This window comes from Molossus molossus, unplaced genomic scaffold (assembly GCF_014108415.1).
Source record: "Molossus molossus isolate mMolMol1 unplaced genomic scaffold, mMolMol1.p scaffold_m16_p_3, whole genome shotgun sequence".
In the NCBI taxonomy this organism is placed as follows: Eukaryota; Metazoa; Chordata; class Mammalia; order Chiroptera; family Molossidae; genus Molossus; species Molossus molossus.
In genome coordinates, this window is record NW_023425366.1 from 54,229,346 (window position 1) to 54,242,806 (window position 13,461).

The window sequence follows — 13,461 nt, forward strand, 5'->3', positions numbered from 1 at the left end:
CTGTATACTAAGCTATTTTATATGCACTGGGGATATAGCAATTAACAAAACAGGCATGAAGAGAGATGGTGACTCAAAACAGGCATGAATCCTTGTCTTCATGTAGCTTATTTTATAATGTGGAAAGGCATTTGAATTGCTGTTAATTTCTAGATGCTGTTAGTATTATAAAGGAGAATGGTCTTATTATTAAGAGATAAGTGCCAAAGGATAAAAGAATGAAGTTTTGTGATATCTGCAGCTTAACAGATGGTTCAGTTTAAAACATACATACACACAAACAAATGTGCAAAGTGTTAACAACTGTTGAATTGTTTTATTTTTTTGTTTTGTTTTTTATCCTCACCCTAGTATATTTTTCCATTGATATTTACATAGAGTGGGGGGAGGGGCGATGTGAGAGAGACACATTGATTGGCTGCCTCTTGCATGACCCCAACCAGGGATCACACCTGCAACCCTGGTACATGCTTTTGACCAGGAATCAAACTTGAGTCCCTTCTGTTTGAGAGCTGATGCTCTAACCACTGAGAAAACTGGCCAGGGCAAATTGTTTTTTAATTTTATGCTTTTCAGTTTTTCTCTTTGAAAAATTTTATAATACAGAGAAGAAATAAAAATGAGATTAAGGATGAGAAAGAACTAATATATAGTCTAAAAAGGAAGAATCAATGAGGGTAGGAGGTAAGCCAATAGAATGTAGTATCTTGAAATCCAAGGGGGGGAAATGTTTTGAGGAGAAGGAAGTGATTATCTGTGTCACATTTTTTGATTGATCAAGTACAAAATGAGAACTAAAAGCTAACCATTGATGCATTGGTCCACTGGAGACCATTCACTGGGCCTTTGACAGGAGTAGTTTATGTGGAATTATGGGGATAAAAAGCATCATTTGCGTAGGCTTAAGAGAGAACAGGAGAAGAATTAGATACAGATAGGTTAGTGTGTATAAACTCTAGAGGAGTTTACATACTTGTAAAGGGGAGCAGAAAAATGGGGTAGAAGTTGAAGGATTAAGTGGGGTTGAGTTTTTGGTTTTGTTTTTAGAAAGAAATAATCCACATTGATGGCAAAATTGATGATACCAGAAAAGACATAGAAAATTGTTAAACAGTGTGCATACTTGTTTGAGTCAAGTAGAGGAATCTAGAGCAAAGTGGAATAGGAGCACAGATAATTAATTAATAATAATGAGAACAAGCAGAATATGTCTATGGATATAGATGAATCTATGTGGTAGGAGCTAGTGAAAATGATCTTTTGCTTGCTTTAGTGTTTTTTAGTGAAGTGAAGCATGGACATTAGTTGGGAATGATTATAAGGGAGGAAATTTGAGAAGTGAGGAGAATATATGAATTGTCATGTAGAAGAGTAAAGAAACTATGGAAATAAAGTATGATTGATGTGTAGTAGCATTTAGGATCCTTTGAGCTAAGACATCATGAATTTAAAGTGATCGTGAAATTTTTTTCCCCCTTTTAATTTTGTAAAATTTTTTGTTGAAAGTATTATAGATGTCCCCTTTTTTCCCCATTAACCCCCTCCCTTCCCACTCTCACCCTCCTCCAGCCTAGTTTCCTTGTCCATTGGTTGTGCATATATGCATAATAAGTTCTTTGATTTGTCTCTTCCCACCCCTCCCACTCCTCATCCCTCTGAGGTTTGTCAGTCTGTCCCCTGCTTCCATGACTCTGGAACTCTTTTGGTCGAGAGCTTATTTTGTTCATTATGTTCCACAAATAAGTGAGATCATGTGGTACTTGACTTTCTCTGACTGGCTTATTTCACTTAGCATAATACTCTCCAGGTCCCTCCATGTCGTCTCAAAGGGTAAGAGATCTCTCTTACAGCTAAATAATATTCCATTGTATAAATATACCACAGTTTTTTTATCCACTCATCTACTGATGGGCACTTGGGCTGTTTCCAGCTCTTAGCAATTGTAAATAGTGCTGCTATGAACATTGGGGGTGCATATATTCTTCCTGATTGGTTTTTCAGGCTTCTTAGGATATATTCCAAGAAGTGGGATCACTGGGTCGAATGGCAGTTCCATTTTTAATTTTTTGAGGAAACACCACATTGTTTCCATATGGCTGCACCAGTCTGCAGTCCCACCAGTAGTGTACTAGAGTCCCCTTTTCTCCACATCCTCTCCAGTTTTTATTGTTTGAGGATTTGTTGATGGCCACCATTCTGGCAGGTATGAGGTGATAAAAGTGATCATGAATTTAAAGGTCAGTGGGGTTGCATATTTTCCTTTAGCCGTGTTTAGTTGTATCGGAAAGGATTGCAGTAGACAAGATTTAATTATGATTATGTTTCATCCAAGTAAGTTCAGTGCAGCAGGAGTAGGTAAGAGAGTTGAGGGGATATACAAAGGAGTGATTTTAATACTTGAAATTGGACAGAATGTATTAAATTTAGTCTTAAACGTGTAAGTACAGGGATTTCTATAGAACATCTGGGTGGCAGTTTCTAACAGTGGTATATAGTAGCGTGGGGCCTAGTAGAAAGGTTAGAGCTAGAGAAAGGATTATGTAAAATAATTGTATATTGAAGCCTGGAATGGGTGTTCTAGCATTAGAAGAGGAATAAAAGAAGCAAAGCCTTGATGCACATCAGCATTGAAAGGGAAGAAGAGCCAGTCAAAGCAAAACTCTAGGATTAGAGTAAAATTTTCTCTTTGCTGGAGAGGTTTTGAATCCCTAACAAAGTTTTCTTCTTGTTTGCTTTCCAGCTCTTAATAATAAAACAAAACTATATACATTTGTTCACTTAATTTGACTAGTTGTAGTATATATGCAGCCATGTAGTATCAGACTCATAATTTTTACTTTGTTAGACTTAAATATTTCTTTGTAATGTTGCTGAAGACTAAGTTTCCAATTTAATGAATCATCTCAAAAGACTTTGCCTCAAAAAGAATGGCCAAAAGAGTGTTAATAGATGAGTACCAGTTCATTATCACTACTGAAGAAAAGAAGTAAGCATCTTACTAATATGGAGTCAGTAATCTCAGTTTTATATTAAAAAGGTTATTATATATTATCAAATCTATTTTAGATTAAATTAAGCCCTGTAGCCCTGGCCAGTTTGGCTCAGTGGTTGAGCGTCGGCCTGCGGACCAGAGTCCCGGGTTCGGTTCCTGCTAGGGGCACGTACCACAAAACTAAATAAATAAAATAAATAAATAAATAAATAAATAAATAAATAAATAAATAAAGCCCTGTATCTGTTCTTCTATTTCATGAAACATCTCTCTTCTATAGATTGTATCTTGTTTTACACTTTATTTAATGAGTGAAAATAACAGATTTTCATGTGGCAAGCAAATTATGATAGAGAAGCCCTGGCTGGTTTTGCTCAGTGGTTAGAGCATTGGCCCATGGACCGAAGGGTCTTGGGTTCAATTCCCCATCAAGGGCATGTACCTCAGTTGCAGGTTCGATCTCCGGCCCTGATTGAGGTTGTGTAGGAGGATACCAATCAATGTGTCTCTCTCACATTGATGTTTCTGTCTCCTCCTCACTCCCTTCCACTCTTATCTGAAATCAATGGGAAAAAATATATCCTCGAGGGAGGATTAACCAACAACAAAAAAAAATCAAATTATGATAGAGAAGTATGGTATAATAAAAGGCTTAGTTTAGGGCCTGTCTATATTAAAGAGTGAAATATTTAGCGAAAATATTTCTAAATTACCTTTTGAATTATACATTTAAATTCACTTCTGAAAGTTAAAATAGTATATATTGTTTTATGATTTGAAATATTTAATAACTTAGAAATATTTAAAAGTTCTTTAAAAATGCAGTAGATTGAATCAATCTAAATGGTAATGAATAGTCCTAGCCAGTTTTGCTCAGTGGTTAGAGCATCGGCCTACTGACCAGAGAGTCCTGGGTTTGGTTACCATAAAGGGAACATACGTTGGTTGCAGTTTGTCCCTGGCCCAGGTTGGGGTCGTGCGGGTGGTGACCAGTCGATGTGTCTCTCTCACATCGATGTTTCTCTCTCTTCCCCCTCTCCCTCCCACTCTATCTGAAGATAAATGCAAAAAAAAAAAATGTCCTCGGGTGAGGATTAAAAAAAAAGGTAATGATTTAAAATATTCTTTGTTTTTTCTCTCTGAAGTTCTTCAGTATTTCTCATGATAGTCCTATAAATAACTGCATTATTGGGGTCGATTATAGGTGGAAGCTTGATATCTGGTTAGTGATGATAAAGTGAATATAGGTATGTCATATATGTTTCTGTGACCCAGTTTAGAACCAACGACTGGCATGTAATATAAAGTAAGGGTTGTATTTAATGGAAATATAGTGGTGAGGGGGTTTCCTTTGATTTAAGAAAGTAAAAGTTATAATTTAACAGCAGTACACAGTATTTCAATACTCTAAGATTGTCTGAAAGAAAAAAATCTACCCCTTTTTAACGTACTGTTTCCAATTTTAATTGTACTGCAAATTCAGCTGTTCTGTAAGTTGACATAAGAAACAAGTAATCTCAGGAAAATACTTTATTAGTGAAATTTGTCTTAAGTGGTATAAAGTAACGTAGCACAAAGTGTAATTCTACTGTAATCTTATTTAGTTCAAGCAGGCTGTTATATAATTCTCCCCTTTGCATTGTTATTTTTAAGAAAATTTTAGAAATACACTTGAAATAGTAGAGCAGTATACTTCTTTCCTGTTTTGAATCCATACTGCTATACATGAAATATCTAAAACATCTTACCCAAACCAATACTAAGTATTTCTCTTTGACAACTCACTTATTTTTTAAAAGCATAAATTCTGATATATATTTAAATAACTTAAAGCTGTCTTGAAAAGTACAGGGTGGGGCAAAGGTGGGTTTACAGTTGGGAGTACACGAAACAGTTTATTCTTGTATTATTACTTATAAATTATTGTGTTATTTTCCATATGAACCTATGTTTGCTCCACCCTGTATTTCTAAACTATACTATTGATAAGAGTAGAAAACCATTCTTTGGGGTTCTTTTCAATGATCAAATTTCACAAGATGCAATATTTTTTTGAATATTTAACAGAAATTAATCAATTTTCCAGAAGCAAATGCCATACTGGACCCACAATTATATTTTTATGGATTCTTTACCTAATAAATATAGGAACAGTTGGATGAGTTTGGACTTGGAAGGTCCGAAAACCATAGTCTTTTTGCTTCTCATTAAAATGATGGAGACTTCCGGCCAACATGGCGGCGTAGGTAAACGCGATATCGCGTCCTCCCACAACCACATCAAAGTTACAAACAACTAAACTACAGAACAACCATCATCAAAACTGCCTGAAATCGAGCTGAATGGAAGTCCTACTACTACGGATTTAAAGCAGCAGCCACAACGAGACTGGTAGGAGGGGCAGATCCCTCATGTGGCGGATAAAAATCAGGAGGACACCTCGACTGGGAAGGTCCTCCCTGAGGACTGAGGGATCCCTGTCCAACACCAGACACGCCGCTCAGGGTTCCAGTGCGAGGAGGAGAAGTCCCCATAACCTCTGGCTGGAAAAACCATCGGGAACTGAGGCTCAGGGAAGCTGATGAGGCTGGAGCCCCAGGCAGCTCCATAAAGGGCCTGCGCACGGACTTATTGGACTCTCTCTCTCTAAGCTTGGAGGGGAGGCAGCTGGAGGGGCACCAGAGACATACAGGGAAGAACTGAGCTGTTTGGCATTGGAGCAAGGGCTGGAAAGGGGGCTTTCTCTGGGACAAACGTGCTGTCAGATGCCTTTATTCCTTTGGTGAGCCCTTCCCTGGGGCAGCAGACAGCCGCCATATCTGGGACTCCAGCAACCTGGCTCACACTGGTTGCCCCGCCCTGGTGATTCCCTGAGGCCCCGCCCCACCCAACTTTCAGGCCCACCCAAGCTGTTGCCAGTTGCTTAACTATAGGATTGGCCGGTCTTGGATCCTGCTTCAGGTTTTTTCTAAATTCTTTCAAACAAGCAGCATCTTGTCTCAGATAGCCCCATACCTCTCATTAAGTAATATACAGAAACAAACACAGGGAGGCAGCCAAAATAAGGAGACAAAGAAACAGATCCCAAATGAAAGAACAGAACAAAACCCCAAGAAAAGAACTAAGCGAAATGGAGATAAGCAACCTAACAGATGCTGAGTTCAAAATACTGCTTATAAGGATGCTCAATGAACTCAGTGAGAACCTCAGTGAACTTAGTGAGGGCCTCAAGAGCATAAAAAAGGACCAGTCAGAAATGATGGATGCACAGTCAGAAATGAAGGAGGCATTAACTGAAATAAAGAATAATTTACACAGGTTCAGTAGTAGAGTACATAACTTCAAGAAGCAAACCATTGATGTGGAATATAAGGAAGCAAAAAACGCCCAATCAGAACAGCAAAAAGAAAAAAGAATCCAAAAAAATGAGGATAGTGTAAGGAGCCTCTGGGACAACTTCAAGCATGCCAACATTCACATCTTGGTGGTGCCAGAAGGAGAAGAGAGAAAACAAGAAATCGAAAACCTGTTTGAAACAATAGTGGCAGAAAACTTTCCTAACTTGGTAAAGGAAACAGACATACAGGTCCAGGAAGCACAGAGAGTCCCAAACAAGATGAACCCCAAGAGGCCCACACCAAGACACATCATCATCAAAATGCAAAAGGTTCAAGACAAAGAATCCTAAAAGCAGCAAGAGAAAAGCAGTTAGTTACCTACAAGGGAGTTCCCATAAGGCTGTCAGCTGATTTCTCAAAAGAAACTTTGCAGGCCAGAAGGGAGTGGCAAGAAATATTCAGAGTGATGAAAAGCAAGAACCTACAACCAAGATTACTCTATCCTACAAAGCTGTCATTTAGAATCGATGGCCATATAAAGAGTTTCCCAGACAAGAAAGAGTTAAAGGAGTTCATCACCACCAAACCGTTATTATATGAAATGATGAAGGGCCTTTTTGAAGAAAAAGATAAAATACATGAACAAACAAAATAGCAATGAATACATATCTATCGACAATGGCATCTGCAACCAAAATGAACAGGCAGAACAGAAACATTCTGATAGATACAGAGAACATTTTGTTGGTTGCGAGATGGGAGAGGGTTTGGGGGAATGAGTGAAAAAGGTGAAGGGATTAAGAAGTACAAATTCACTGCTAGACTGATAAACCTCAAAGGGAAAGGGGTTGGGGGGGTGGGGGGTGGGAAGAAATAAACCAAAGAACTTATATGCATAACCAATGGACAGAGATAATAGTGTGGGAAAAGGTGGGAGGGGGGCTGGGAGTGGGGAGGAGGGGGTCAGTGGGGGAAAAATGAGGAACATCTGTAATTCAACAATAAAGATTTAAAAAATAAATAAATAAATAAAATGATGGAGAAAGCTAAATAGGGCTGAAAAAAGATATCAGCTTTCCACAAACTTATTTTTCTCTTGTATAAAAGCTGAGTAGTTATACCTGTTAGAATGATCCTTAAAAAAAAGAAAATAGTACTTGTACAGAACTATTTTAATTGTAAAGAAAAAACCTTTAAAACTTTAATGTTAGTACATACTAAAGATGGGACAGTTTGCCTTCAGGCATGCAGATAAAATTATTTTACTTGAATAAAACTTCACTATTAACTGTATATATATATAGTAATACATGTTTTCACAGTATATCAGTCTTTTCATAGAGTATTCATTTTGTTTTCCTAAGCTAGCATCTACTTGCTTCTATTAGAAAATTTCAAAAAATTTTCCAAATCATACAAATAGATATGCACCCAAACAAAAATTTTACAGAATATAAAACAACACAAGAAGATTAATTCTTCTTAAATATAATATTCTTAGTGGGGTAGTAACAATGAATATAGTTTATATATTTTTTGCTTACTTACATATTCTTTTTTAAAATCCTCACCCAAGGATATGTTTTTTACTAATTTTAGAGAGAGAGAAACATTGATGTGAGAGAGAAACATCCATTAGTTGCCTCCCATACTCCCTCCAACGGGGAATCGAACCTGAAGCCTTTAGGTGTACAGGATTGCACTCCAACCAATTGAGCCCCACCCAGCTAGGGTTTCTTATTTTTTTATATTGCTTCATTTATTTAATAAATAAGTATTAAATACCTAGTTTGTACTAGACAACTAGTTGAACAGTGGAAAAGTACAGAAATAACTTAGCATCTTTGAGACACACTATAAACAACAAGAACTAAGCAATTCATTGGAGTATAAAGTGCTGTGGAGAAAAAGGAGAGAAGGAAATGGAGATGGTGTTGCTGAGGGTTGAGGCAAGTTTTAGTATTCTCTGAGAACATCAGAGTAGGCATTACTACTGATCTAATAAAAATAATAAAGGGGACATTAAAATAGTTAACATGATTATTTTTTTTTTTATAGCTGGAACAGTCAAATGATTTCAGTTCGTGAAGCCAAAGCCATTCCCAGGCCTGATGGTATTGAATGGAGAAATAAATACATCTGTGTAGAAGGTAGTTGTCCCACAACTGCTCTCTGTCATTGTTATCACTGTGGTACTGAGAGAATTACTTGAATAAATTCAGCTTATATTATTATAAAGTAATACATTTATGTTCTTAAGTGGTTTACAAGTCTTTTAGTTATGATTTTAATTTAATATTTAAAAATAATTTAAAAAAATTTTTTGTAGCAAATAACATGAATTTAGGCGTTGTTTCCATTTGATAAGATTTGAGCAGTCTTTATGCATCCCTCCTGCTTGTAGTTGATGAAAATTTTATTCTTATATTGAAATAAAATCAGTTCTTTTATACATAAAATACTGATTCATAATGCAAACTTGATTTTTATGAAAAAATTGATTTTAAGCTCTTAAGCTCTGAGATATTCTGTTATCTAAAATTAATTTACATGCAATTGAATATTTCTTTGAGTCAGTAAGAAACTGTTCTCACAGGTCAAGTTGATGATTGACTTCTTTTTTCTGAGGTAAAAAAGAATAAAGGTTGAGATTCAACATTTGTAGGAAAACATCAAATTTAGAATATTTAAAACTTGGATTATATGCAACATCTTAAGAGTTTGTGAACATGAAATTAAATTTTCTGCTTTGATATTTGGTTTGCTAAATTACACAGTTGGGTGTATATTATTTTAGTTATTTGAATTCTTTTGAATATTGAACAGTTATTAAGTGCTGTGCGTGATATGATCTGATAGTTTTGCATATGGCTTTATTCTATTGAAAAAAAAGACAGTACTGTGACAATAAACTCCTCTTTATAATAGCCTTTCTGAGCAAAAAAATAAATAAATAAACAAAAAGCTTTAAAAATTATGGGCCTGTTTAGATTGTATTACAGATCTAAAGGTAGCCTCTCCAGCATATTTCACCTGTTTTCCAGGTCTCAGCTTTAAGGTACACATAGTTGTTCTTATCCTTGAAAAATGCTCTAGGCTTGATCCTATAGGCTCTTCTAAGAACTTTTCCCCTCTCTTTTTCAGTGACAGAATTCTTAAACTGTAGTACTTTTTTAATCTACTGCTGGCATTATTTAAGCTATCCCATCCAATTCCTAATGCCTTTAGTTACCTCCTTTTCTCCCTTCAGTTTCCTTGTCTTCTCTGTGTAAGACATTTTTTATCTGTATACATATACTCTTCCCTCTTATCTTGTGAGTAGGGTGGGGTTGAAGACATGGAATGTAATGTTCTGGTTCTCTAAAACTTTGCATTTTCTTCCTGCCTTCTCTACTTGCTATCCCGTTTTTCTCTCTTCTTTTACCCTAAAATTTCTCATACAAGTTACTGTTCTCACTGAATCTTTTTCTAAACCATCCACTTACACCATAACTCTGCACTGTCTTCCAGCCTCACCAATATTAAGCCTCTATTTTCAAAAGTATTGACCTTTCTCCTGCTTGACAAATAATGGCCTTTTAAATTAAAATTAAATTTAAAATCATCTTTCTGTGCTATTTGTCATTGACCAACTCTGTTCAATCTAGTGTTTTATTCTTTTTGATAATTTTAATTCTTTAACTTATTTTTATTCCTTTAAGGGTAGGTTTTTAACCCTCTGTAATTCTTCAGAAATCTTATCCACTTTTATGATTTAGATTTAACATACTTATGCTAATGACTCATTTTTAGTTATCCTCTCACTTGAATTCTTTCTACCTTATTAGACAGTTCATAGCTATGTAAAACTATTTTCAATATGCATAAATCTAAAAAGATATTAGGTTGAACCATATGCAGTTGCTATTTTCTAGGTCAAAAACTGTCAAATATTGACAATTTCATATAGTTCAACCAAATAAAAAACTGAAGCTCTCATTTTAATAATTTTTTGTTTATATGTGCATTTAACATTGCAGAACCTTTTGATGGAACAAATACAGCCAGAGCTGTACATGAAAAGCAGAAGTTTGACATGATAAAGGATCAATTTTTAAAGGTAAACAGTGCATCAGATTAATTCTTAAAAACGTTAGTGGACTAGTGTGCTTTGAAAATGAAATACATATGAAATAGGACAGAATAGCCCTGGTTTTTGTGTTGTGAATCCATTAATGTGGCACAATAGGAAATTTATTGCTTGAATTTTGATATACTTTTTATTCAGAGAGCTCTGGCTCAGTTTTCATTCACATGGCTTTCACTTTCATGGAAATAAGCATTTTCATAGTGACTTATTAAACTCCCAAAATGAGTGATGAAAGCTTGGTGGACTTCTTTGCCTCCTAAAATATTGGGGAACTTATTGTAGCCTTAAAAGAAAGCTGATGTCAATTCCATGATTTTTCTTCTGCATGCCCCACTGTAACAGGAACTTGAGTCCCGTTTTATCCTTGTTTATATTTTGAAAAGTTAAAAAATATGTGTGTACATTCACACGTTATATATATAAACTTCGGTCACATATATACATATATATACTATAGTTTATTCTTTAGCTCTTTAGTCCACATTATGAATTTATTCATCAGTAATTTTGCTAGATGTAGTTTCTGTCTTTCAGGAATTCCATAGTATAGTGTAGAAAATAATGATAGAAATATGTACTGTGAGACATACAAGATAAATGCTTTATAGAAGTAAATGATCAGTGAACTAAAGATCATTTTAGAGGCATACCTTTTAATTATCAAGTCATACAAGTGGACTTTATTTTGATGATAATTAAAAATGCAAGTGTAGCCCTGGCCAGTTTGGCTCAGCAGTTAGAGTGTCAGCCCACAGACCAAAGGGTCTCAGGTTCAATTCCCGGTCAAGGGCACATAGCTGGTTTGCAGGTTAGATCCCTGGCCCTGGTTAGGGTCCTACAGGAGGCAACCAATCAATATGTCTCTCTCAATTGACATTTTTCTGTCTCTCTCCCTCCTTCTCTTCCCCGCTATCTAAAAAAAAGGAAACGCAAGTGTGTCATATTACAAGCTGTTCTTTAAATTAGGCCCTCTCAATTGTCAGCCAGAATAGAAAATTTAAAATGAATGGAATTCTGCAGGACAAAAATATGCAAGAGAGAATATTTTTGTCAGATTTAATTGAGAACTCAAAAACAGCATTGCTTACATTGTCATGGTTATTGATGGGTGAGCTTCCTTCAGTTCCTTTCTTTTTCTCTTACCAATTCAATTTATCTTTTCTAGAGGCATATAAAAAGTGTTTTGTTATAGATTTACTTCTCCTTCACAAATACTATTTTTTGTTTGTTTTGTTAATCTTCACCCAAGGATATTTCTTCCATTGACTTTTTTTTTTTTTTTTCTGTAGAGAGAGTGGAAGGGAGGGAGGGAGGGAAAAAGACAGAGAAAGAGAAATATTGATGGGAGAGAGACACAGTGATTGGTTGCCTCCTGCATGTGCCCCGCCTGGGGCTGGAGATTGAACCTGCAACCCAGGTACGTGCACTTGACCAGGAATCAAACTCAAGACCCTTTGTGCACAGGACGATATTCTATCCACTGAGCCACACCAGCCAGGGCCATAAATACTATTTTTAATTGAAAAGCTTACTAGATGCCAAATAGTCAATCAGATAATTGAATTAATCTTCCCTTACTCTCTCAAACCCAAAGGTTTTATTTTCATTATCTTGTACCTTGCTGTTTTAGATGAAATTATTTAAATCTGTGAATAAATGTTAATATTGTCAATTGCATCTTTTTGTACCACCTATGTGTCCCTTTATTAATTGAAGCCACACAGGTATAGTTTTTAAACATTTTCTTTTCTAATGACAGAAACAGTACTTGTACTGTGTTAAAAACTTGGGAGATAAAAACACAAAGAAGAAAAAATCACCAAAAAATTTACTACCTAGAGATAACTACTATTAACATCCTAGTAACTTTCCTTTCAGTGTTTGTTCTGCATATATTTTAGGTTTTAAGAATGATTTTTTGTTTTCTTACAGTCATGGCACAGATTGAGAAATAAAAAAGATTTGAACAGTATTCTACCTTTAAGAGCTGCTCTCCTGAAAAGATGACTGGCCTCTATTTCTTAATAAATTCTTTGAGAAATAAAGAACAATAGTAATACCATAATGCATTTTGTTTACCTCCATCATAGTTTCTTTTCATTGTTCTGTTTTCATGTTTTATTTTTAAGAGGACATACTTATATAAAGATTGCATATTTTATTATGACATTTCCTAATAAAACCCTTTGATTTAAAGATGTATTTTTGAAAATGTTTACATTGATGATTAGTAATATTATGGCATAAATTTTCAGGTGATCAGATAAAATATTTTTTGGGGAATTATCTGAACAAATAAAAAGTTTTTGATATAACTTCAATTAATTGTACCACATGCTAATACTGAAGAGATTTGTGGAATTTTGGAAAGTATAATCTACAGTAGATAGTTTGTTGCCTGTCTATTCTAGTAAAGTGAAGATTCAAGTCAGTATTCAGTTACTTGAAGCAAAATGAAATCTTTTATTTCAATGAAATCACTGCAGAGGCATGAAATACTGGACAATTGCCTTAAGTCTTCACTTGACTCACCAGGATAGTGGCTTTGGGTGTGTCTGTATTAGCATTTCATTAGTACCTCAGATGCTTTTGATGTACTCTTGAGATTGCTTTAAATTTTTTGTAACAACAGTACATTTTGCACTGTAGTAATATGAGCTCCAACTCTGTATTGAATGGCAGTTACTGAATTGTTTTAAAAATTAATTCAGTGTAGACATTTTGAAAAGATTAATTCCCATGCTTTATGGTAGCTTAGTGCAATATGCACTTTAGCTTTACTTCCCATTTTTGTACTTTTATTTTCCCTGTGACGTGAAGCAAGAGGAACTGAAAGATTAAATTTGAAATGATAACCTATTGATCTTATCAGATTTTTTTCTGTGTGCAATTACAGGATTGTAATCTAAACTGGAATTTTTAGGCAGTAAGCCCCTACAAAATGTTTTAGGGTAAGACATAAAATTATAAATAAAAGCTTAATGTTTGTAAAGATATCTTTT

The 13,461-nt window shown here is 35.2% G+C and overlaps 2 protein-coding genes across 5 annotated transcripts in view; one reads left to right on the top strand and one right to left on the bottom strand.

Annotated features, from left to right (window-relative positions):
* The window catches only part of TENT2 (terminal nucleotidyltransferase 2), a 57,493-nt gene extending 44,096 nt beyond the window's left edge, over nucleotides 1–13,397 (top strand). For 3 of the 4 annotated variants that reach the window (XM_036279089.1, XM_036279090.1, XM_036279092.1), the window contains exons 13-15: nucleotides 8,389–8,480; nucleotides 10,350–10,429; nucleotides 12,392–12,481. In XM_036279089.1, coding sequence (XP_036134982.1) covers nucleotides 8,389–8,480; nucleotides 10,350–10,429; nucleotides 12,392–12,466 — 247 coding nt within the window. In that variant the 3' untranslated portion in view covers nucleotides 12,467–12,481. Of the gene's footprint in view, nucleotides 1–8,388; nucleotides 8,481–10,349; nucleotides 10,430–12,391; nucleotides 12,482–13,355 lie in introns of those variants that run through there. The other variant, XM_036279093.1, reaches the window with a different exon arrangement.
* Nucleotides 1–13,461, bottom strand: part of MTX3 (metaxin 3) — a 760,898-nt gene that overhangs the window by 490,663 nt on the left and 256,774 nt on the right. The gene's annotated exons all lie outside the window — the stretch shown is intronic.